Genomic DNA, 23,230 nt, shown 5'->3' on the forward strand with positions numbered 1-23,230 from the left:
GGAAGCTCAGTACTCAAAAGCAAATTTTTAAAGTTCATATCTAAATGAACCTATTTCACTGCAAAATTGTTTCCATGATGACTCCAGCTTAGAGATTCAAATGTAGTATAAGATGCTGCCACCCCACCCCACCCCCAAATCTATCTGCTAATAGCTTGCATATTGCAGGATAAAGCAGCAACCAACAGCTTTCTCAGAGGTAATCTGCTGTGCTAAAAGTGAAAAACAAAACAAAAATGTGATATTGACTTGAGACTCTGCTATGAATGGCTACCATATATGGGAAAATGTACAACCTTTGACACAGGAATACTTCAAGCCCTGCCTTGCACCTTATGAAAACAGATTTTGAACCAAAGGTAATATGGCTAATTTTGCTCTGTTAGAGGGTGGACAGCAATGAAGAATCTCTAATTTTTAATAATGTCCTTAGATCAATAGGCTTGTTCTGAGAAAAATGACCGATATTGATAGAGCATCATCTGTGGCCAGTTTACAAAAAGAGACTTCTAACAATGCAATCCAATGCAGCCTACTCAAAAGTAAGTTGAACTGGGCTCCATGGGACTTGCTTCCAAGCAAGTGTGTAAATGACTTTTTATTATCTTATTCCTAGTTAGTACTTATTTTATTATCCCTATCATCAGGGGTTCTATTCCACTCTCAACTGATATTAATCACAAAATATTTTAAGGCAGAACTTCCCATCATGACGCTATCTGGATGTTTCAAACTAAAATTCCTAACCCTAACCCTAACCCTCCCTGACCTTTGGCCATGTTGGCTGAAATGTCTGGAAAGCCTCAGGCCTGGGAAAGGGATATCAAGCTTGCAATGGATATGGTATCCTCACTGATGTCCTGAGTGGATGGTCCAGTCATGAGGATGGATTAGGAAAACTGCCTGCTGGACCAAACAATGCACATGGTGACCCGGACCCATCAACAGGGGAAGGGGGTCTGGGAGATGGCGGTGCCCACAACTCAATGCTGGAAAACATTTGCTGTAAATGAATGAATCTAGAGAAACAGCCTTGTTCTCAGAAGCAACACACTCTTTGCAGCGAAGAGCACAGCATCTTCCAAAACCTTTGACTTCAACTTAAATTCCAGTTCTGCTTTTAAACTTCAGAACTGCTGTACAAACATGCACTTGAGTGTTCATCTGTAAGACACGGGCAACATTCAGCTTCAAATTAGCATTCTGCTCAAGGTACCATTGCAGAAGTAATATGCCAGCCACCTCTTTAACTGTCAAGAAAGCTCCAGGGACGCAATACCAGAGAAATACAGTATGTTCTATGCTTCACCTTCAGGTATCAAGGATCACACAGGGCATAAATCATCAAGGTTCCACTGGAATTGTGTTGAATTGCTCCTATGCAAGATAGCCAAGAGTTTTGTGGCACATTAAAGACTAACAAGATGTATCGTGGCATCAGCTTTTGTAGACTAGAGAGCACTTTGTTGGATGCATGAAACATTATCTTGTGCATGTATATCTCTGCCTGTCCATCCGTAACTATAGAGGGAAAATTGAAGCGTTCGGTTTCAAATCCCAGGGGGATACAGAGCCCACATGTTCCAGGAAGCACCAGTTTTTATTGTGTATACGCTTTTGCCCTGCACAGCAATCTCAGAAGCATGATTCTCCCTCTTGCATGGCCAGCTATTTATTTACATTTTTACCCCACGTTTTCCTCTAAGGAGCATAAGGCATTGTACACAGTTCAACCTCCCCCACTCAGCTTCGGTTCAAAAAAAAAGCCCAAAGCCGCCAACAGCAAAACAGTACTACCACCCCAGCTCTGTTAACACAAAATATCTGAAGGAATGTCATTAGAACAAAACACAGCATATATCTGAATGTAAAACAAGACAAATCCAAATGCATGTCAAAACAATCTCAAACACAATCGATCAAATCCAAGAATTAATTCAACAAAGGTCCTCCATCTGGCCTTTATGTTCCCAACCCATACTTGGCCTCCTTTTTACAATGATGGGAGCTGCTTCTCCATGGAATAATTTATTTTATTTTATTGCAAAACAGTGGCAACAGATATCTGTTGCCCCCCCCCCCCGAAGCTGGCCTTGGCTTGAAGTTGGGTATCAATGTCCAAAGGCCTGGGGATCTTCTTCCTGTTAGCCCAGCTCTCCACGCATCACTATGTGAGAGCAACAGATGTGCCAACAAAGATAATACTCTCTGCATCCAGTGAAGTGGACCCTAGTCTACGAAAGTTTATGCTCAGGCCTAGCACAAGGGGTTGTGCCACCTGAGGCAGGCAGTGGCTCTGCCATCACCACTTTCCCTCTTCATTGAGGTTTTGCAGATGGTGTCCTCGTCTTCCCTCCTGCCATCCTTCCTTACTTCTCATCCTTTCTCTTTGCTCCCAAGTAAGTGCTGGTGCTGATGTCTTCCCCACTGTTCCCTCTCCACCCTTCCTTCCTCACCTTACCCAAGGGGGCCCTCTGTGGCATTCCACGTTTATAACAGTCTCTTTAGCCACTGTGATTTGCCTTAGGCAGTCTCCTGCCTACCTCACCCAAAAGGCCTTGCCCTGTGGGACACTGAGAGCAGGATGAGACAGGGGGGAGGAGTAGGGCACCAAGACTCTTGCCTTGTTGGGTGGAGTGAGAGGGGTTGATGGGCAGCCAACCCAGCTAATAACGAAGTGAGCAGGGGGTCCAATTGCAAATTCACTGCCCCTTGTGCTGACCACTTGAGACAACTGTCTCATTCCTCTTTGTAATTGGGCCAACCCTGCTTATGCCAAAATAAATCTTCTAATGCACAATTCTGTACATGTCTTCCCAAAGGTAAATCCCATTGAATTCAATGGGACTTACTCCCAAGTTAAGTGTGTATAGGATTACAACCTAAGTCTTTAAGATGGCACAAGATCTTTGTTGTTTTTGCTGCAACAGGCTAAATGGGCAATTTTTCAAGAATCCATCCCTTTACCAGTTCTGAGTTCTAAATTCTTCACCGTGTTGTGATTTCATGAGTAAAGCCCCATGCATGGTTTTATGGTCTTCAGAGCATATTAAAGTTTGGCTTGGCATGACGCACTGCTGAGGCAAAGGAACACTGCAATTTTGTAAATGAAAATCTCTTACTGAATTAGCCTGCATGAAAAATGAACATGAAATTATCTACATATACAAGTGAAATTTTACTGCTGATCAAAGCAGTAGCTAGACTACAGTCCTCAAACTGCTTACTCGAGAGTAGTCTCAAGGATATTAATGGCACCAGGACTTTTGAAGCTCCAGAATTTGAAAGGTATTTTGAGGGGATACTTCTAAAAATATATCAAATCTTAAGAAACTGAATGATGAGAATCAACGTAACAGATGGATTGTCCCCACCCCGCCAACATTAATAACTGGATATTCTACCCATGTTAGTAACTGGAAATGCAAAGCCAGTGGCAACAGGTATCTTATGCCCCCCAATGATAGCTGGAAGCTTGGGAGAAGTTCAGAGCACAATGAGGTCATGATGTTGGACCACCCACTTTTAGGCACGTTTCATTACAAAGGACAATTATTTTACTCTGGGGCTTTAGGATTTCCAATAATATACCAATCAATGAGTATGAAAATAACTACTTTGCTTGCATTGTTCTGATGCCAGGACATAACACTACTAGCGGGACAAATATTGAACATCAGTTTAAATGTGCAAGACATAAACATCTACTAAATAAAAAATGAAAAGTATAGCTCTTGCAAACCCCCAGCAAAATGGCATTTCTAAGAAGAAGAAGAAGAAGAAGAAGAAGAAGAAGAAGAAGAAGAAGAAGTAGTAGAGGAAGAAGCAGCTTTGACGGATAGATGGCAGAAAATATACAGGAGTAGCCTAGCCTCACATCGGATACAGCATGTGAAATATAGTCCAGATAATGAAATGTATAAAAAGTAGACAAAATCCCTATGATATTATATGCAGAATTATAATCATCTTCCTGCTGAGATGATTATAAATGATCTCTACAGTATTTGTATGAAGTGTTGTTTTTTTTAAATAAAAAAATACCGAGAAGCATATTTAGGTAACCTTCCTTTCAACGCAGGAATGAATCATAATCAGTTTAGCTGGTGCAACTTCTGAGAGCAATTCAGCAAGGACCGCTACCGTGACTCTTACATGCATTTCACAGATGCATGTGAAGGGGGCCTACCCCAATTCGGTTGGCGTGAATGCTGGATGTTTAAAGAAGTAGCAGGGGTACTACATCTTCAGATAAAAGGAAATGCCCACCTGTTTCGGAACAGAACAAAACAATATACCAAATGCTCCATTTATTTCAACGGGCCTTGAGGAAGAGGCCCAATGCTTTGTGGAATGCCTCCCCCATTAATAGCAACTCAATCTGGATTCTTCTTCTTTTTACCACATTGATATTTATGGCCAACAGTAGTTCTGGCAACAGGAAGGTATTTTGTTTTAATTTGATTAAAAAATAAAAACCCCTGCTCCCTCCCTTGACCCTTTCCAGTTTGTTTATGGACTGCAGTCACCCACCTTTAAAAAGAATTATTGCCTGACATTTCACGGAGCTTTTACTGCTTGCTTGGAACAATGCAGTGAAACAGAAAGAATCTCCTCTCTCCTGTCATGACCCAGTTCTGGGTTTGTGCTTTTTTGATGAGTCTTTGATCTGCAGCAGGCCTCATAGGCTCGTTTCCCGAAGGAACATGGTGCCAATGTTGTAGGAAATCTTTCTCACTCTGGCAGATGTGACAGAGGACTTTGGCTGCTTCTGACCAGTTCTGACCTCCAGGAAATAACAAATCCCAGGGATTTCCTTTGGAAAGTTGTCTGGAAGCTCTTCACGGGATCGAGGAATGAAGATAAAATTTTCTTCCTTTTTCAGAAGCCTGGGGATGGATGGGGAGGGAGGGAGGGAGGAGAGATTAAACAAAAAAATCAGTGTTGAATTGCAGTTTTCAAACTACAATGCAGACCAACTTTACAAGGCTCAGAAGATTAAAGATTTTCATAATTTCTGCACAAAATGTAGCATCAGTTGGCCACTTGGTAACAATTGGCAACAGCAGATTGAGCAATCCATGTTCATATATTTATTCATTCATTCAATACTGCTCTTCAGATCTCCTAATGACTGTCTCCAATGGCTTCATATAGATGTCAAGTAGCACTGGGGGCAGAATACTGCCCTGCAGAACCCCACAGCTCAGTTAGAAGGGGACCCAAAGGCAATGTTATTCACTGAAATTGACTATGAAGGTAGGAGCAGAACCACAGTGCCTCCAACTCCTAACATGGAGGTGATCCAAGAGTATACCATGGCCTGGCCAATGATATCCAAATCCTCTGTGAGATCAAGGAGAAACAATGATGTCGCACACTCTGTTTCTCTCCTAATAAAGGTCATCCACCAGGGCCAATTTGATCCTCCAACCAGTTTGGGGGACGCAGACTGAAATGCGTCTACATAATCAGTCTCACCCAAGAGTGTGAGTAGCTGCACCATTATACCCTTAGTTATAAGAGAACATAGCTAAATCTGGAAATCTCAGCATCCAGCACCTCCCCTTTCCCTGCCAAAGTATGGAACTACCGTAAATTAGGAAAGATTGCCTAAAAGCTAACACATTAAATAATGTGGAATTGTGCTAGGTGTGCTTTGGATTCAGAATAGTTCCATTTGCCACCTGTTCTTTACAAATAGAAATTTAGGAGCCATGCCTGAGCCAATGGCCCAACTCTGTTTTGTTGAGAGATGACCAATATGGCTAATTGAACTGAAGAGACACCCCTCCCCAATCTTTCTGACTCACAACTTGTCTGTATTTGCCAATACAATATTGGTAAAGTATTCTTTTTGTTCAAAGGTTTTGAGCAGGTTTTATTCCTATGGCAAGAAATAAAGGCGCTTACGGCACAGTTTCCACTGCTGGTAGAGGATTCTGTGCTACCGTAAAGCACAGTCAATACGTTATCCATACAGAGGCCAGACAGATCCTGTAAGGGTATGAGAGGCAATGCAAAGACTGTGCCAAAAGTAGAAATGCACACACACTCTATCTCCAGAGGAGCTGTGTGGGATGAATAAGTATCTGCTTGGGGATTAAGTGTTTTGGAAACAGCCGTCCCTGCCAGGGACCTTGCAAGTCTCAGACCATTATACTGAGCCCAAGCAGGTCCCTTGAGCTTGATAGCAAAATCCATTCTTTCAGCTGTAAAAATTATATGGAAGCTTACATTTCTGCAAAAAGCCAGTATAATCCCCGAATGTTTTCTGTAGGAGTCATACGGCTTCAACTGATGATATATACCCTCAGCAAACAAGAACTGCATTCACAAAATATTTAGATGCTAGCCAAATCCATTTCTTGCTGCTTTCCCCCATTTTCAGAAAAAAATAGACCTAATAACTGTTTATACAAAATGGACCTAAAAGCTGTTAGCATTCATATATATTGGTGATATATTCTAACTGAAAGATTGCAGCAAGTAGAACATGTTTCTATGGGAAAGAAAAATCAGTTAATATACAATTTAGCCTTAGATTCAGATATTGGGGTATCAAGCTTATGAGATATCTACCATAACAGGTGAACATCAGTAAATACAGAAATACATTTGACAGTAGATGTGTTTGCATTTGGCCTGTTTTGAACAATTAATTTACCTGCTAGTCCAACACTCTTTTATTCATGACACTACCATTGTTAGTGGCATAATACAACTATTACATTACTCAAGTCCATCAAGAATAGAATAGATCAGTGGTCACCAACTTTTCTGGGCTCAGGGGCCCATTTAGAATTTTGAGAGGATGTTGTGAGCACCAGCCACAAAATGGCTGCTGCAAGGATTGACCCATAATGGTTGCCATGAGGTTGTGGGTTGAAGCAAAAATAGGAATATTGCTATTCTTATATTTAAAAAGCATGAACTGATTGGTTGACCTGAGAGACCAGGGTTCAAAACCCCAGTTGCTCACTTTGTCTTCTGCTGATAAGTGTAGATCAGAGGTTTCCAAACTTTTCATGTTGGTGACACACTTTTGAGACATGCATCACTTCGCAACACACCAATTCAGTTTTACTAGCAAACCACAGGTTAAATTAACCCCTTTCCAGCCCCGGGAGGAGCACAGGGAGCATTTGCATGACACACCTAAACACTGCAGCCGACTCACTAATGTGTCGCAACACACAGTTTGGAAAGCTCTAGTGTACATTTTTGGGGCAGATGGTTTACTGTTTATAAAGCTGGATAAATCAACCACACTAGAGAGAGTACCAAATAGAGGTTAATGCAACCTCCTTGAATCCCCAAGTCCTGTTTATCATGAACAATAGAAACAGCTTTAATTTTAGTGCTAGCAATACGGACTAAATATGCCCCCTTAAAGCTTTCTACAGAAAATATATGCTCTGCTGTATACGCTACTGTTAGATGTACTGAATTAAACCTGGCATCTGTAGTTTTGCTTTATTTTCAGGCCAAGTAGCCAATTTCTTTCTGCTTCAGGTCTTGGCTACTACCAGTTACTACCAGTTAACACTGGTCTGATTCAATATATGATAGGACTGTTGACCAAGAAGTTATTTGATAGTCCTCATTAACCAGTTCTCTTCCACCAAGGCTCCTTTTCTCAGTTTTGCTATCGCAGGCTATAAATTCCGATATGAAGTTTTTATTTCTTCATTTGATGGGCTTCCACAGCCACAACTGTGTTACCCATGACCCTTTCAACAACTTAAGTAGTTTAAGTTGAATTTTCCACTTGTAAAAAATACATCCTTCCCTAAGCCTATTACTGGTAAGAAAGGGGATGGGGTCCCAAGTGCTTCTTTTAAGTCCTCCCAAGGGATTAGCACAGTCAGTTGGGTTTTCTCCCCCTTGAGCAGCAAACCACTATGTCCTTTCTTTCTTTCTTTCTTTCTTTCTTTCTTTCTTTCTTTCTTTCTTTTCTATTAAAGATTTTCTTGTTTTATAAAAGTGTTTGCGATGTCTCTCTTGTATTATTATTTTTTCCATGTAACATTTTTACAAATCAGTTTCATTTGTTGAGACATTGGGAAGAAAAGGGGGAAAGAGGTGGAGGGGGGAAAAGATGGGTGGGGGTGGAGTCAGGCGACGGTGTTACTATTTAACTTACTATATGTAGGGTTTGGTGTCAGCGTTGCTTGTGCAGGTTCTTTGTTGTTCGCTTGTGTTCCTTTGGTGGTGAGAGAGGTTAGGGTTGGCCTAGGGTGTGGTTGTTCATTTGTGGTTGGCTGTGGTGGTCTTTGTTTTTATGTGTGAGTGGGGTGGGTGGGTCTTTTGGATCAGGTTAGCCATATTGATTTGTATGCTGTTGGTGGGTTTTTGTCGTTGTCTTGTTGGGCTGTGTATGTGATAAAGGGGAGCCATACTGGGGTGAAGGTGTCTTCTTCTGTTTGTCCCCGTGTCAGTTTCAGTTTATTGGTTAGTTTTTCTAATAAGGCTGTTTCCCATACTATTTGGTACCATTGGTCCATGGTTACTCCTGACAGGTCTCTCCAGTGTCTGGCTATGATGCTTCTGGCTGCTGAAAGTAGGTGGGTTATGAGTTCTTTGTGGTGTAAGTGGGCATTATTGTCTTGGAAGATGTTTAGTAAGGTCAATTCTGGGGTGATTTCTAATACTTGCTTGGTTATTTTATATATTTCTTGTATGGTTGTTGTCCAGAATAGTTGGATTTTGGGGTACTCCCACCACATGTGGAGGTATGTGCCTGTGGAGGTGCACCCTCTCCAGCATTTTGGTGAGGTTCCTGGGCGTATTAGCGCTAGTTTTCTTGGTGTTAGGTACCACCTGTAGGTGAGTTTTAGAGAGAGTTCTTTTCTTTTCGTTGATATGGATTTAAAGGGTGTTTAGACCACATTTTGGTCCATTGAGTGGGGTTAATCTCATAGCCTATGTCCTCCTCCCATTGTTTTTTGATTGAGTCTAGGGGGTTTGTTGGATTTTGTAGTAGTATTTTGTCCTTTCGATACTCTCCTCAGTTTCCAGAGCAATGTGATATGGAAAGCTAGTATTTGAGACATGGAAGGTAAAAAAAATAGCGCTCTGTACATTGAGCCCAACGGGCCGACTTCAAAGTAGACCAACAAAGAATTGCTCTGCATATCCCATTCACAACTCTTTCACAGGTGGCAAGCTGCAAAAGACGGCTGGGATCCTGCATTTTAGTTATTCAGCAGGAGAAACTTGCAGGACAAGCTAAACTGTTCATGCACTAGTGACCTCCCACTTAAGGATATCAGCACAATTTTATTTTCAATTCCTTTTCTAATGGTCCTCGGCATGGAATTTGTCTTTTTTAAAGCTGCTGCACTCTGGGCCAACATCTTCATCAAGTGGTCATCCATTATGACCCCAAGTTTTCATTCCCAGCCACTTACTGCCAGTTCAAATCCCACGACCATATATGTGAAATCAAGGTTCTTGGGCCCTGACATGCATCACTTTACCCTTTTTAAATATTGAATTGCATATGCAATTTAATTGCCCATTCACTTAGTCTGGAGAGGTCCTCCTGAAGCTCTAGTCATGCCAAGCCATGGCTTGGTGCCAGGCAATGAGTCCTTAAAGGCCACACTGGACATCCCAAAAGACAAAGTCCTTGTGGAGCACAGGGACCCATGAGTCCAATGTGAGGATCCCCTGATGAGGAACTCCTTGGACTATTGGATGAGGTGAATCAGCCCCCTGGTCCTTGAGAATGGAGCCACCAAAAAGCTTTGGATCCAGGTCAAAGAGTGATAACATAACACTAGTGTCAAAACCTGACATATCAGAGAGAAGATGATTCCACACATTAAAAAGACCCTTGTGTGGGGGTTTTGTGTTTTTTTGCAGGGGGGGCACAGCCCCCATATACTCAAACTGAAAAATCACATTTGCTCTTTAGATTTTACGTCGATTTCCCCATTGCCTACATGCCACACTAAGCCGCAGAGCAGTTTTCAGAAGCCCAATGTACCGTATTTTTCGCTCTATAAGATGTACCAGACCACAAGACGCACCTAGTTTTTGGAGGAGGAAAACAAGGAAAAAAATATTCTGAATCTCAGAAGCCAGAACAGCAAGAGGGATCGCTGCACAGTTAAAGCAGCAATCCCTCTTGCTGTTCTGGCTTCTGTGATAGCTAAACAGCCTGCATTCGCTCCATAAGACGCACACACATTTCCCCTTACATTTTAGGAGGGAAAAAGTGAGTCTTATAGAGCAAAAAATACGGTAATTGGAAGGGTGAGAGAGCTTCTAGCTTTCCATCATTCTTAATCACTTTTGTTGCCTATGGCCAACAAAGGTTATTAAGAGATCTTCAGTATATACCCCAAGCAAATGGAACTGGGGAGGGGGGAGTCCAGACATGAGCACTGTCCCGCCTTGATTTTGCCTTGTGCAGCCTTTAGAATGGGAAGAAGATTGTAATCCACCGTGAAAATCATGCACACACTGTATATCTCTGTGTATTATTAATTGGCCAAAACATCACATTTTGTTACAAGCAAAGGTTGTTATACTCATTATTGTTATGCTGATGATTTGAGATCAAAAGTTAGTTCCCAAATTGCAAGTAAAAGCAAGCTAAGCCAGCCAAAGTTATTTGTATGATAATAAAGTACCCATTATGATTGCTCATGTATTTTTAAAATGTTTTCTATCTCATTAGATTTCTCATGCAACTGAACAATTCATGCACTATTGCCCCTGAATAATACATAAATGTGGATTATAAAATGCAATACGATAGAGTAATTGCTGGCTGGTCGGTTATACAATACAGATATCATAGCTAGCCACTAATTGCCAGGACAAGGGGCAGAGGAAGCTGTCTTGATTTCTCTGCAAGATTTTTTCTGCAGTAAATTCCTGGAGCTTTTGTTTTTGCATTATATCTATCTGTCTATGCATGCAAATGTGCAAGTATGTATATAGATGTAAACAGTGCTTTTTTCTGGGGGTACACAGGGGTATGCATAGCCCTAAACATTTTGTGAATCTAAATTTGGCCTCGTTGAGGGGCAGTATTTCAATGTTGGGAAAATGAGAGTATTCCTAAACATTTTTTGCAACTTCAGCAACTTCTGGGGGGCATAAGATATGAAGAACCCATCTAGTTCAACATCCTGTTCTCCCAGTGGCCAACCAGCTGCCTGTGGGAAACCTGCAAGCACAAGAGCACCCTCTTCTCTTGCTTGAGGGACTGAGGAAAGCTGCTGTGAGGTGCAATGTACACTGAGGGTGCTATATAAATAACAATGTGCTCTGTGGGGAAAATCCATGGCAAAGGCAGCATTGATTGCAGCCAATGCACACAACTGCATGAACTTTTAATCCCTCAAGGAGCCACAATAATGGCCCCAAAGTGGTAGTGGTATGAATTAGCCCGTAGGAAATTAAGCTCTTTTTTAACCTTGGCAGTCTGCAAAAATTATACTTTGTGTGTTCTCCTAGGTTTTTCTTTTTTACCAGAAGCTCACATAAAAAACGTTTTCTTCCTGTACAAAGCTCTATAATTCCACAAGATAAAAAGAGAAACGTAGGTATATTGTGGATATGCTTGCAGTGCTCCTAGGTAAGTAAACACAATATGTTTGTACTTTGTACAATTAACAAAAAGCTGGTAAATATTTAGAAGAATTGCTGGCATTGGCCTATAACTCCACACACGCCCACACCCTTTGTTCTTTCTTGGAATTTAACCTCAGCAGAGATAAAGAAAATGGAGGTCAATACCCATTTTTCTACCAACTTCATACTGCTCACTCAGCCTGATTTTTTCCCTGAACAATGTACAAAAGAGCCAAGAAGAAGCATTATCTGTCAAGAAGTTAAGTGCATTCTGAAACATGCAAAGCACCCAAGGGAGCCTCATTTGAATGTCTGCTACCTCCTCCCACATTCCATCTTTACTACTGTGATCAGATGCAGACTCCATGACTTCACCATCAGCCGACATTTTCTTCCTCCACCTGCTTGCTCTATTTCCCATCTACGCTGGACTCCAACTCCCATCAGCCCTAGCCACCAGGGCCCTTGATCAAGCAGGATGAGAGTTATAGTCCAACACCATCTGGAGGGCATCATGTTGGTGACTCCTAACAATGAGATGTTGGTCACTTTTTTGTTGCATTTTGTTGAAACGAATACAGATTGTTTTATTAAGGGTCAGTGTGGCTACTCTTACTTTTTGTGTGTTGAGTTGTCCTCTATTAAAAGCAAGGAAGATCTTGCTGAGGTGGTAAAGTCAACATGAAAAAAAAGGGTGCAATATTGTACTTGCTATAAGAAACAAGGACTGCTACAAAAAAACACAGTCAATCCATATCAAATTCCCTTCCCTTCCTCCGTAATGTGCAGTGCAAAGTACCCCGAGTCCTGATTTTGTGAGGCAACAAGTGATCAGCGCAACAGCACCTGAAGTCCTTCTTTGTGTGCCTCCTCCAGGAGAGGTCTGGAGGGTGGCAATTTGAGAACAGGCCTTTTCTGCTGTGGTTCCCCATTTGTGGTGTAGTGGTTAAGAGCGGTAGACTCGTAATCTGGGGAACCGGGTTCGCGTCTCTGCTCCTCCACATGCAGCTGCTGGGTGACCTTGGGCCAGTCACGCTTCTTTGATGTCTCTCAGCCCCACTCACCTCACAGAGTGTTTGTTGTGGGGGAGGAAGGGAAAGGAGAATGTTAGCAGCTTTGAGACTCCTTCGGGCAGTGATAAAGCAGGATATCAAATCCAAACTCTTCTTCTTCTCCTCAAGGAGCTTTGGCTGGCGCCTCCATTATACACCTTTAAGTGCCAGGTGAAAATGTTCCTCTTCAACCAGGCCTTTGGCCGATTGACATCCGATGCCCTTTTAAAATGTGTTGTAGGAGAGGGAGCTATTGATCTGTTTTTGTTCTCATTTTTACTATGCATGTTTTTTATATTGTAATTTTATGTTGTGAACCGCCTCGAGATCTACGGATGAAGGACTGTATACAAATTTAATTAAACGAAGATGCACTTCTCCATGGTCTCGAGACAGACAGATCCAAATAATAGTAATAGTAGTAGTAACGACACGAGGTAAAGTGCATTACATGATTCAGAGAGGGAGGAGGAATGCAACACATGTTTCTTATCACATGTGGTTCTGCCACTCCAGAAGGAAGGATCTTGGTATCGATTTTCTGAATCAATTTAAGTGCAGGTAGGTGAATATTTTAAATCTCTTTTAAACTAGTGGTAGTCTAGTAAATTAAGGGACGCGGGTGGCGCTGTGGGTTAAAGCCTCAGCACCTAGGACTTGCCGATCGAAAGGTTGGCGGTTCGAATCCCCACGGCGGGGTGAGCTCCCGTTGTTCGGTCCCAGTGCCTGCCAACCTAGCAGTTTGGAAGCACGTCAAAGTGCAAGTAGATAAATAGGTACCACTCCAGCGGGAAGGTAAACGGCACTTCAGTGTGCTGCACTGGCTCGCCAGATGCAGCTTGTCATGCTGGCCACGTGACCCTGAAGTGTCTTCGGACAGCGCTGGCTCCCGGCCTTTAGAGTGAGATGAGCGCACAACCCTAGAGTCTGGCAAGACTGGCCCTTACGGGCAGGGGTACCTTTACCTTTTTAGTCTAGTAAATTGGTGGTGGTGCAGGGACAGTATGGGTGAGTGCATGAGCCCTGCCCTGTTCATTGCCTTGTCGTCTTCCACAAGTTGGAAGGTGTCTAAAGTTAAGAGTGTTTTGTATCTGCGGCAGCTTCCCACATGTTCTACATACCGTCCATCCCCACCCCCATTTGTTTAAATTTCCATAAAACCTGAAGAGGGCCAGTGTTGTGCATGTGTATGCTGAGCTGGACATAAAGATTGCAAACAAGAAAACAGGTGTGAGACACACAGATGTTTCCAGAATAAATAGGACTTTTTTTTATTCTGAAAAGATTGCAAAAAAACACAACAACAACTAATGCAAATCCTCCTATCTTTACATCTTGACTTTCCTTCCAGACAGGTGTAGATGGGAGCAGGCCGACCCAAAGTTCAGCGCTGTTGCTAGGTGACAGCAAATCTTATATTTAGATTTGTAAACTCTTACTTCTATCACAGGCAGGCTATGGGTGCCGAAAGCTCACAAAGATCATTCCGAAATGCGATTACCATGTGAAAGCTGACGGGATGACTGCTCACAATGCACATTTGTAAGGCAGCTTCTCGTCTGGAAAAAAATAGTATCTCTGGCTTTGTATAATGTAACATTTATAATCCGAATGGTGGTTATGGTTAGAAATAAACATCCATGCTTTTATAGCATCAGCCTGCTTGAGTCATAGGTGGGACTGGAAAAATAACAGATCATCCAGAAATACGATTGTGATTTTTCCAGCCCTGCACACAGGCATAAATTGCAAGAAGATAATGAGATCCCTCCTGCACCAGACCAAAAGTACATTGAAACCAGCATCTTGCTTCCTACAGTGGCCAACTAGGTGCCTCTGGGAAGGCCAACAAATAGGATATGAAGGCAAGAGCTCTCTCCCATTGTTGCTTGCCAGTAGCTGGTATCTGGAAGCTGCAACCAGACGTCATGACTAACAGCTACGGATAGACTTACCCATGGATTTGGGACCGCCTCTCCTGGTATGCCCCGCGGAGGACCTTAAGGTCCACAAATGACAACATTTTGAAGGTCCCAAGTCACAAGGTGGTTAGATTGGTCTCAACTAGGGTCAGGGCCTTTTCAGTACTGGCCCCGACTTGGTGGAATGTTCTGTCACAAGAGAAGACTAGGGCCCTGCAGGACTTGACATCTTTCCGCAGGGCCTGCAAGACAGAGCTGTTCCACCTGGCCTTTGGTTTGGACTCAGCCTGACCCTTATGTTTCCCTCCCCTTATGGTTTTGATCTATGGGCTACTTTTAAAATGAGGCTGCATTTTAAATTGCATTTTAACCTGTATTTTAAATTGGTTTTTCCCCCTATTATGTTTTTACTATAATTTTATTGGTGTTAGCCACCCTGAGCCCGGCTCTGGCCAGGGAGAGTGGGGTATAAATTGTTATTGTTGTTGTTGTTGCTGCTGCTGTTGTTGTTGCCTTTTAGAACCACCAAACTAGTTACTGCCACCACATCTTGGGATTTTCTTCTTCTTCTGTTAAGGAGAAATCTTTTGGAGGCAACATGTGGGCGCAGACATGCCAGCAGTGGGTGAGGATGGAGCCCAAAGTGGCTGGAGTTAGAAGAGGGCGGGACACCCCTTTTTCTCTCTTACTGCTCCATTGTAAGGGCGTAAAACATCCCTACTGGATCAGACCGAAGGCCCTACTAGTCCAGTACCTCATAGGATTCCACAGGGAAAGCTCGCAAGTATGCCTGCCTTCTCCAGCAACTGGTGTCCAAAGGAATATCCCCTCTAATACTGGAGGCAGCAAACAGCCACCATAACTAGCAGCCAGACCTATGCAGAACTTGTCTGAGGCCTGGGGAGGAAGTCCCCATTTGGTTGGGAGGTATGGGTTGTGGAGGCCCAGGGTAAGTGTACCTGGCTGCCTCCAACTGCAAGGGCCTGCTAGCAGCTACTGATAGCCTTATACCAATATGAAGGAACTTTGTTGATATGGGCTGTTTGCATGAACTCTGTTTTTATAGACTTGTGTATTATATGGGAATGCTAATCTTTTATGTCTACTTATTGGAGGGTTATAGGTCATCTGCCCCAGCTGCAACAAAACATGTCTCTCCTGTATTGGTCATAAACTATGCCACTTGGAGAAGCTAAGGGAGCTGGGCATGTTTAGCCTGGAGAAGAGGAGGTTGAGGGGTGATATGATAGCCATGTTCAAATATATAAAGGGATGTCACATGGAGGAGGGAGAAAGGTTGTTTTCTGCTGCTCCAGAGAAGCCGACACGGAGCAATGGATCCAAACTACAAGAAAGAAGATTCCACCTAAACATTAGGAAGAACTTCCTGACAGTAAGAGCTGTTCGACAGTGGAATTTGCTGCCAAGGAGTGTGGTGGAGTCTCCTTCTTTGGAGGTCTTTAAGCAGCAGCTTGACAACCATATGTCAGGAGTGCTCTGATGGTGTTTCCTGCTTGGCAGGGGGTTGGACTCGATGGCCCTTGTGGTCTCTTCCAACTCTATGATTCTATGATTCTATTCTATGATTCAGGATGACCCAAGGGAAGCTTTTAGGCTGACTGATAAATTTTATTGTTGAAATAAAGTTCCCTTTATCTGGTGCCAGAGAGTTCTTACATGGGGAAAGGGTGGGCTGAACTACAACTCCCATCATCCATGGTCATAGGCAATGCTTGCTGGGGCCAATGGGAGTTGTAGTTCAGCAACATCTGGGCGGCCAAAGCATCCCCAGCCTTAGAAGTGGGAACCATTTAACAATCTCTGTCTAACCAGCTTCACATGTTCAAATGTCCTTCTGAGCAGAATACAAAACAAATCCTAACTAACCAATCTAACCATTTGCTCTCCCCTCCCCCCAAAAGTTGGTTATTTAGATTTTGTAAATGTCACAGTAATCATGGATTGCATCTGCTTGTTCTCTCCACCACCTCCCCCTACCACATTATAAGGAGAAAAGTCTTTACTTTCCATTGGACAAATTCATTATTCATGCAGTTTTCAAAAACCAGAGAAATTATCTCTAAAATAAGCAATTACTTCAGTTTCACAGCTCGCTGGCTGGCCATTTAGTAAAGCTGTTCCTTGCATCATGTCTTCCTTTTTTTCCTTTTTAATGTGCACAGGAACGGGTTGTTTACAAAGGTAGCCAGAGTATTGCACAGATATTGTACACATATTAGTGAAGAGGAGGCATTTCAACATCAAGTCTTCCGGTGTATCCACTTTAATGAGCTCTGCTCCCTTTGCTTTACAGCAAAATGCATTGTTTTCTGTGAAACAAACACTTGAAACAGTTGCAGCAACCCAGGCACAGAAGCAAGTCCTTCCTGCTGAATGGTAGCATCCGATTGCACCTCTTAGGAACATAGGATCCTGACTTATGCAGGCCACACTATTTAATCAGCTAGCCCAGAATCATCTAGCACAGTGTTTCCCAAATTTTGGGGCTGTTTTTGGACTACAACTCCCATCATCCCTAGCTAGCAGGACCAGTGGTCAGGGTTGATGGGAACTGTAGTCCAAAAACAGCTGGAGACCCAAGTTGGGGAAACCCTGAACTAGATTGTTGGTGAGCCTCCAGGATTTTAGGGAGTGATAATTCCCCAATCAGCTACTACAAAATCCGTAAAAAAACAAACACAAAACACCCATGAAGATGCCAGGGGTTGAACCTGGGGTCCTCTACACGTAAGCCATGGGCTCAGGAATGCTAAATAGTACCACGGTGAAAAACAAAACTGTTGTACAGACCTTGGAGTCTGTGAGTGCTGATCCTGCTTCATGAGACCACATCTCCTGCCATCGTCACCATGATGGTGTGCAGCCTGGGAGTCATTTTGGACTCACAGCTGTCTATGTAGGCACAGGTCAATTCTGTGTCCAGGGCAGCTGTTTATCAGCTCCACCTGGTACGCAGGCTGAGACCCTACCTGCCCGCGGACTGTCTCGCCAGAATGGTGCATGCTCTAGTTATCTCTCACTTGGACTACTGCTGTGCGCTCTACGTGGGACTACCTTTGAAGGTGGCCCAGAAACTACAACTAATCCAGAATGCAGCAGCTAGACTGGTGACTGGGAGTGGTCACCAAGACCATATAACACCAGTCCTCAAAAACCTACATCGGCTCCCAGAACGTTTCCGAGCACAATTCAAAGTGTTGGTGCTGACCTTTAAAGCCCTAAACAGCCTCAGCCCAGTATACCTGAAGGAGTATCTCCACCCCCATCGTTCTGCCCAGACACTGAGGTCCAGTGCCGAGGGCCTTCTGGTAGTTCCCTCATTGCGAGAAGCCAAGTTACAGGGAACCTGGCAGAGGGCCTTCTCGGTAGTGGCGCCCTCCCTGTGGAACACCCTCCCACCAGATGTCAAAGAGAAAAACAACTACCAGACTTTTAGAAGACATCTGAAGGCAGCCCTGTTTAGGGAAGCATTTAATGTTTAAAAGACTATTGTATTTTAATATTCTGTTGGAAGCCACCCAGAGTGGCTGGGGAAACCCAGCCAGATGGGCGGGGTTGTTGTTGTTGTTGTTATGTTTGTCTGTTGGATGAGGTGGTCCAAATGGCTCTTTCCTCCTTTCCAGCTGACTAACATTTCTTCATTTAAACTATTTCTATACTGCTCAATTTCCACCGAGGTCAGGTTCAGAGTCTCACTGTTTAAGGGATTGAAGCCGCCGCACAATGTGTCAAAAGTCAAAATCTGCATTTCAGGTTTTGCCAGTGGATTGTTAACGCCAACAGATGGTGAAAGTGTGCCAGAATTCACCAGATGGCTCGTGCCACATGAGTCATGGGTACTGTACAGAAATAATGAAGGTGTCCTGGCTGGGTTGTTGGGTCTCGGTTGGCTAATGATCTTGCATGCTGGCAAGAATGTTCTTGCCCTAGCGGAGGACAGTAGGGACGGGTGAAGGAAGGGTCATAGCTCAGGAGGAGTATGTGCAATCCTGGCACGTCCAGTCAAAGGATCTCAGGTGGCTTCTGATTAACTGACAGTTTCTTCAACCAGGTAACAAGCTATAGTTTAAATAATTGTTTTCACATAGTAAGCCACATTCCAATATCCTAAATCACACTCTGATTTCTGGGGACCAGCTGTCGAATACCAATTTACACAGGGAGTTTTGAGTATCAAAGCAACAATTAAAAAAAAAACAAAGCAAAAGCAGAACAAAAGCAGCCTGTACAAGAATTGCATTAGGGAAATTAGACCCCGATTATTCTCCTTCAGATAGATTGTCAAGTCAGTACTGCAGTGGATTCTGACAAGAGCATTTGCAGAGATGGGCTTCGCTTTCTCCTGACCATGTCCAGAACTACTTTGTATTCCCAAGTCTCTGCTCTGCCGCTCTTCATCCATCACGATCCGTCCCTGCCTATTTTGCCGTCAAAAGTCTGCTCAACATGCCTGCCTTTTGTACGAGCACCCGCGCTTCCTCACCAGTTGCATGATTTTTATCTGAAGTGAGCTTGCTTCATTTCTTCCGCCTGTTTTTAATGAGTTTTTAAAAACACCAGTCTCTAGCTGCTTTGTATTCTAGCGTGGCGAATGCCTCGCGTCCTGAATGCAGACAATTACATAAAATTTCCTTTACGTAGAGACTAATGGGGAAGTATAAATACAGCGTAAGCCCTGGTGCTGCTTAAAAAGAGAAATCATACGAGCAGCCGAACAATGCTGAAGGCTGAGAAAGCCGCATGCCTCCAAATTGCTGTAATTTTTTAAAAAAAACAGAGAAGAAAATGCCAATGTCCTCACCTGAAAGCAAGTGCATAAATCAGAACCGTTGGTGCTCTAGATGTTGCTGAACAACGTTTCCCAGCATTCCTGGCCATCAGGCATGTTGGCTGGGGCTGATGGGAGCTGTAGTTCAGCAACATGTGGAAGGCCTCAGGTTCCTCACACTCAAAGGTAGAAATCTTTATAATTAAATCAGTAAAAATCTAAACAGAAACACATGGAAGTTACGGATTGCCTGCCAACTCCCTGTCCGTACTACCCACCTACAAATCCTCTGTTGGTTAATTTAACTTCTTCTTAATTTATCCTTCAGCTAACCTTCTATCCTTCGGAAATATGCAATATTTTCTCTCTCTTTTTGCCATTTTGGGACATATTGTTTTATTTCCAGATGTTCATGTATTTCTCTCATAATAATACATTTAGGAATAAAAACATGAAGGTTAAAAGAAGATCATGGGATGCATAGTTAGAGCAGAGTATGCAAAGAAAGGCTGTTGAGTACTTACTGGTATGTTGTCGGGCTGACGTTGATGCGACGAGGATGACTTCCCGACTCAAATTTGCTTGCTAGGGTGACATTATTGCCAAAGAGACAGTATCTTGGCATTCTCACACCAACAACTCCAGCCAGAACAGATCCTGAGTGAATCCCTATCCTCATCTGTTAAGGGAAAGGGGGAAAACAATAAAAAATGAAACCTCTTACGTCAAATCTTCTGTTATTTCCCTTAGCGAATGAATGGATGCTCAGAATCCAGTACGATGTTAATTTAAACCGGTATCAATAGCCGCAGATCCAGATGGTCAGGAATACTCTGGTTTGCATTTCTGAAGAAGTCAGATAAAGATGTGAAAGAGTGTTGTGTGCGTGCGCATGCGCATAGGCATGAGCCCACATATTTCACTGTAGTAAAACGCATCTCATTTCATTTGGGTTAATCCCAGAATATTTCATGTTGCTAACTTTCATAATCATAAAAAACCACACCAACAGATGCAATGGTATGCAACTTTGTGGCCACTGACAGAGTATAAAAAAACATGGCCAATTAATACACGCTCATGGCATTTTTGGGATGCGGGTGGCACTGTGGGTTAAACCACAGAGCCTAGGACTTGCCGATCATAAGGTCAGCGGTTCGAATCCCCGCGACGGGGTGAGCTCCCGTTGCTCAGTCCCTGCTCCTGCCAACCTAGGAGTTCAAAAGCATGTCAAATTGCAAGTAGATAAATAGGTACTGCTCCGGCGGGAAGCTGCTCTGGTTTGCCAGAAGCGGCTTAGTCATCCTGGCCACATGACCCGGAAGCTGTACGCCGGCTCCCTCGGCCAATAAAGCGAGATGAGCGCCGCAACCCCAGAGACAGTCACGATTGGACCTAATGGTCAGGGGTCCCTTTACCTTTACCATTCCATTTTCAAAATCAGTAGTATGAGATAGTTATGTACATATTGACTACATGAATGAGGTTTTTTTCTACTGCAGCGATGGGGAACCTGTGGCCCTTGAAATGGCATTGGACTTCAACTCCCATCAGCCCAAGGCAGCATGACCAACTGTCAGGGATTATGGGAGTTGTAGTGCAGTAACATCTGGAGGAGCACAAAATTCCCCACTCTTGGTCTACAGTCTCCTCAACCAGTTGTGTGAATTAATGGAAAAAAGCACCATGTATTAAAAAAAAAATCCACTAAGATACACCTTTGGAAATCACCTGCCAACAGATTCAAACCAACCAAGCAATTTACTATCGAACTATGGATATTTTCACAAAAGCTCGCCGCAGTCAGAGCTGGAGTGACTACAAAACAGTGTGACCTTGACGAGATGTGATGAGATTTTTTATCAGGAGTTTCAGCCCAATGGCCTGCTGGTTTTAATGGCTGCATCTTCCCAAGTCTGTTTAATGTGGGAGTGCAAATTAAGTATGGCTGAAAGGGTAAGAAAAATTATATAACCCATGTCTCCTTGCATCTAATCAATTAAATCAGAGAGGTGGGAGAGCCTGAATGATGGCTATGCCTGCTCTAGAGATTTTTCCCCCAGGTTAGGTCCTTTTTGGAAATATTCCATAGCACTTGTGGCTTCCTGGATTCACAATGAGATGAGCCTTCATCTCATCTGTGCTGTGGACAGGCTCAGGAACAAGGCTACGGAACCAGCTTGTTGCTTTCCATGTCACTCCTGTTTAAAAGAGAAACCATTCATCTCCCTGAGATTCTTCCGGCCTGAGTTGAAACAAAAGTCTGGCAACCCTTCAGCCTGCATATATTCTCGTAACTGTCAGGCATGAAAGCATATTACATTGGACTGGGAAAACTGGAACGCCACCAGAAGTCTCTTTTTTTGGCACAAATGCTTATAAAGAGGAATTATACTTTGGTTTTGCTTCGTTTGCCCAGGAAAGAACATTCAGGTTTGGGAAATAGCTTCTTTACTGGAAGAGCAGCCATCCATGTTTGCCTTCTTGGTTTGGTTCGTCCACTCTTGTCATTTGGAATGATCTGCTTTGTCAACTCCCTGGAGAATATGCTCCAGCTCAGTGGTTTGGATTGCATAGCATCCTGCTTTGGGGCAGGGAACCAGGCCTTTCAGGTCTCCGAACATTAAATCGCAACACCTGGTATTTAAACTGCAGCACTTAGCATTCCCATTGTTCAAAGCCCTGTATACCTGGAGGAGCTTCTCTACCTCCGTTGTTCAGCCCAGACACTGAACTCAAGCTCTGAGGGCCTTCTGGTGGTTTCTTCACTGTGAGAAGTGAGGTTACAGGGAACCAGGTAGAGGGCCTTCTTGGTAGTGGCGCCCACCCATCAGCTATCAAGGAAATAAACAACTATCTGGCTTTTGGAAGATATCTGAAGGCAGTCCTGTATAGGGAAGCTTTTAATGTTTGATGTTTTACTATGTCTGATATTTTAATTTTCTGGAAGCTGCCCAGAGTGGCTGGGGCAACCCAGTCAGATGGACATCTTCATCATCATCATTACATTCAAACACGGTTTCAGTTCTCTTCACAACAGCCCTGTATTCTCATTTTCAAAACTTCCCACCAATATTTTTGTGGGAGGTTGAAGCAAAAGAAGGGGGGCAAACTTGGGGCATTCTGGGGAAACCAAGTGAAGGCTGCCAGCAGCTGGCTATGGAAATCAGCTCTGCTTTTGCTACTGGCATTAAAGGAACAAAGAAAACAACAACAATGCAGATGAAAACAAATGTAATTAGATGAATGAACAAATGAAGAATGCAACTAATATGAATCACCAAATGAATAGTGAAACAAATCAGGTGTTTAGTCATGGAAACAAATAGAAACATGGAAATGCTCAACTGTGGTGCATAGAAGGAAGTCACCTTATATATGAGAAACTCCCTTTTTAGTTGTGGTTTTATGGGGTGAGATAGGACAGGGGGTCGAAAGCAGTCCTATGACCAAATCTCCTAGTAGGTCAGAGCAGCCACCATGCTTGACCTGGAAGTTTTTACAGGGGTCAAGGAATAAGGTCTCCGAATATTTCAGGTATGGAGGCATCCTTGGCTGGTGTGGGGCCAGGCACTTCCGTCCTTTGGCCGGAGCTGGAGGGTGGTACAACAAATGCATTCCCACTTGCCCTCCTTCAGCTCACTAGTGTTCCTTCTGCAACACTATTTAAACTTTGCCTCTGTTAAGGAATACAGTAATGTTTAGTGCATCTTGAACCTGGTTTCCTTCAGCAAGACATTTCTTAGCTAATTAACATGAGTAGGATACACGCTCAGCTGAAGGAGACCACATGGCTTAAACCAAATAAGTATCTAAATCAGTCAGGTTATATTTGGTGCCAAATCAAATCAGCTCTCTGCAAAAGGTCTGCTCTG

At 43.3% G+C, this 23,230-nt stretch overlaps 2 protein-coding genes across 2 annotated transcripts in view; one reads left to right on the forward strand and one right to left on the reverse strand.

The window, feature by feature from the left end:
- AASDHPPT (aminoadipate-semialdehyde dehydrogenase-phosphopantetheinyl transferase) overlaps nt 1-23,230 on the forward strand; it is a 536,215-nt gene that overhangs the window by 127,937 nt on the left and 385,048 nt on the right. The gene's annotated exons all lie outside the window — the stretch shown is intronic.
- The window catches only part of GUCY1A2 (guanylate cyclase 1 soluble subunit alpha 2), a 150,435-nt gene continuing 128,852 nt past the window's right edge, over nt 1,648-23,230 (reverse strand). The window contains exons 7-8 of the mRNA XM_083436409.1: nt 19,880-20,034; nt 1,648-4,889 (exon numbers count right to left, since the gene is read on the reverse strand). Of these exons, the coding sequence (XP_083292535.1) occupies nt 4,682-4,889; nt 19,880-20,034 (363 nt within the window). The 3' untranslated portion in view covers nt 1,648-4,681. The remainder of the gene's footprint in view (nt 4,890-19,879; nt 20,035-23,230) is intronic.

This window comes from Podarcis tiliguerta, assembly GCF_965153285.1.
Source record: "Podarcis tiliguerta genome assembly, chromosome: 4".
In the NCBI taxonomy this organism is placed as follows: domain Eukaryota; kingdom Metazoa; phylum Chordata; class Lepidosauria; order Squamata; family Lacertidae; genus Podarcis; species Podarcis tiliguerta.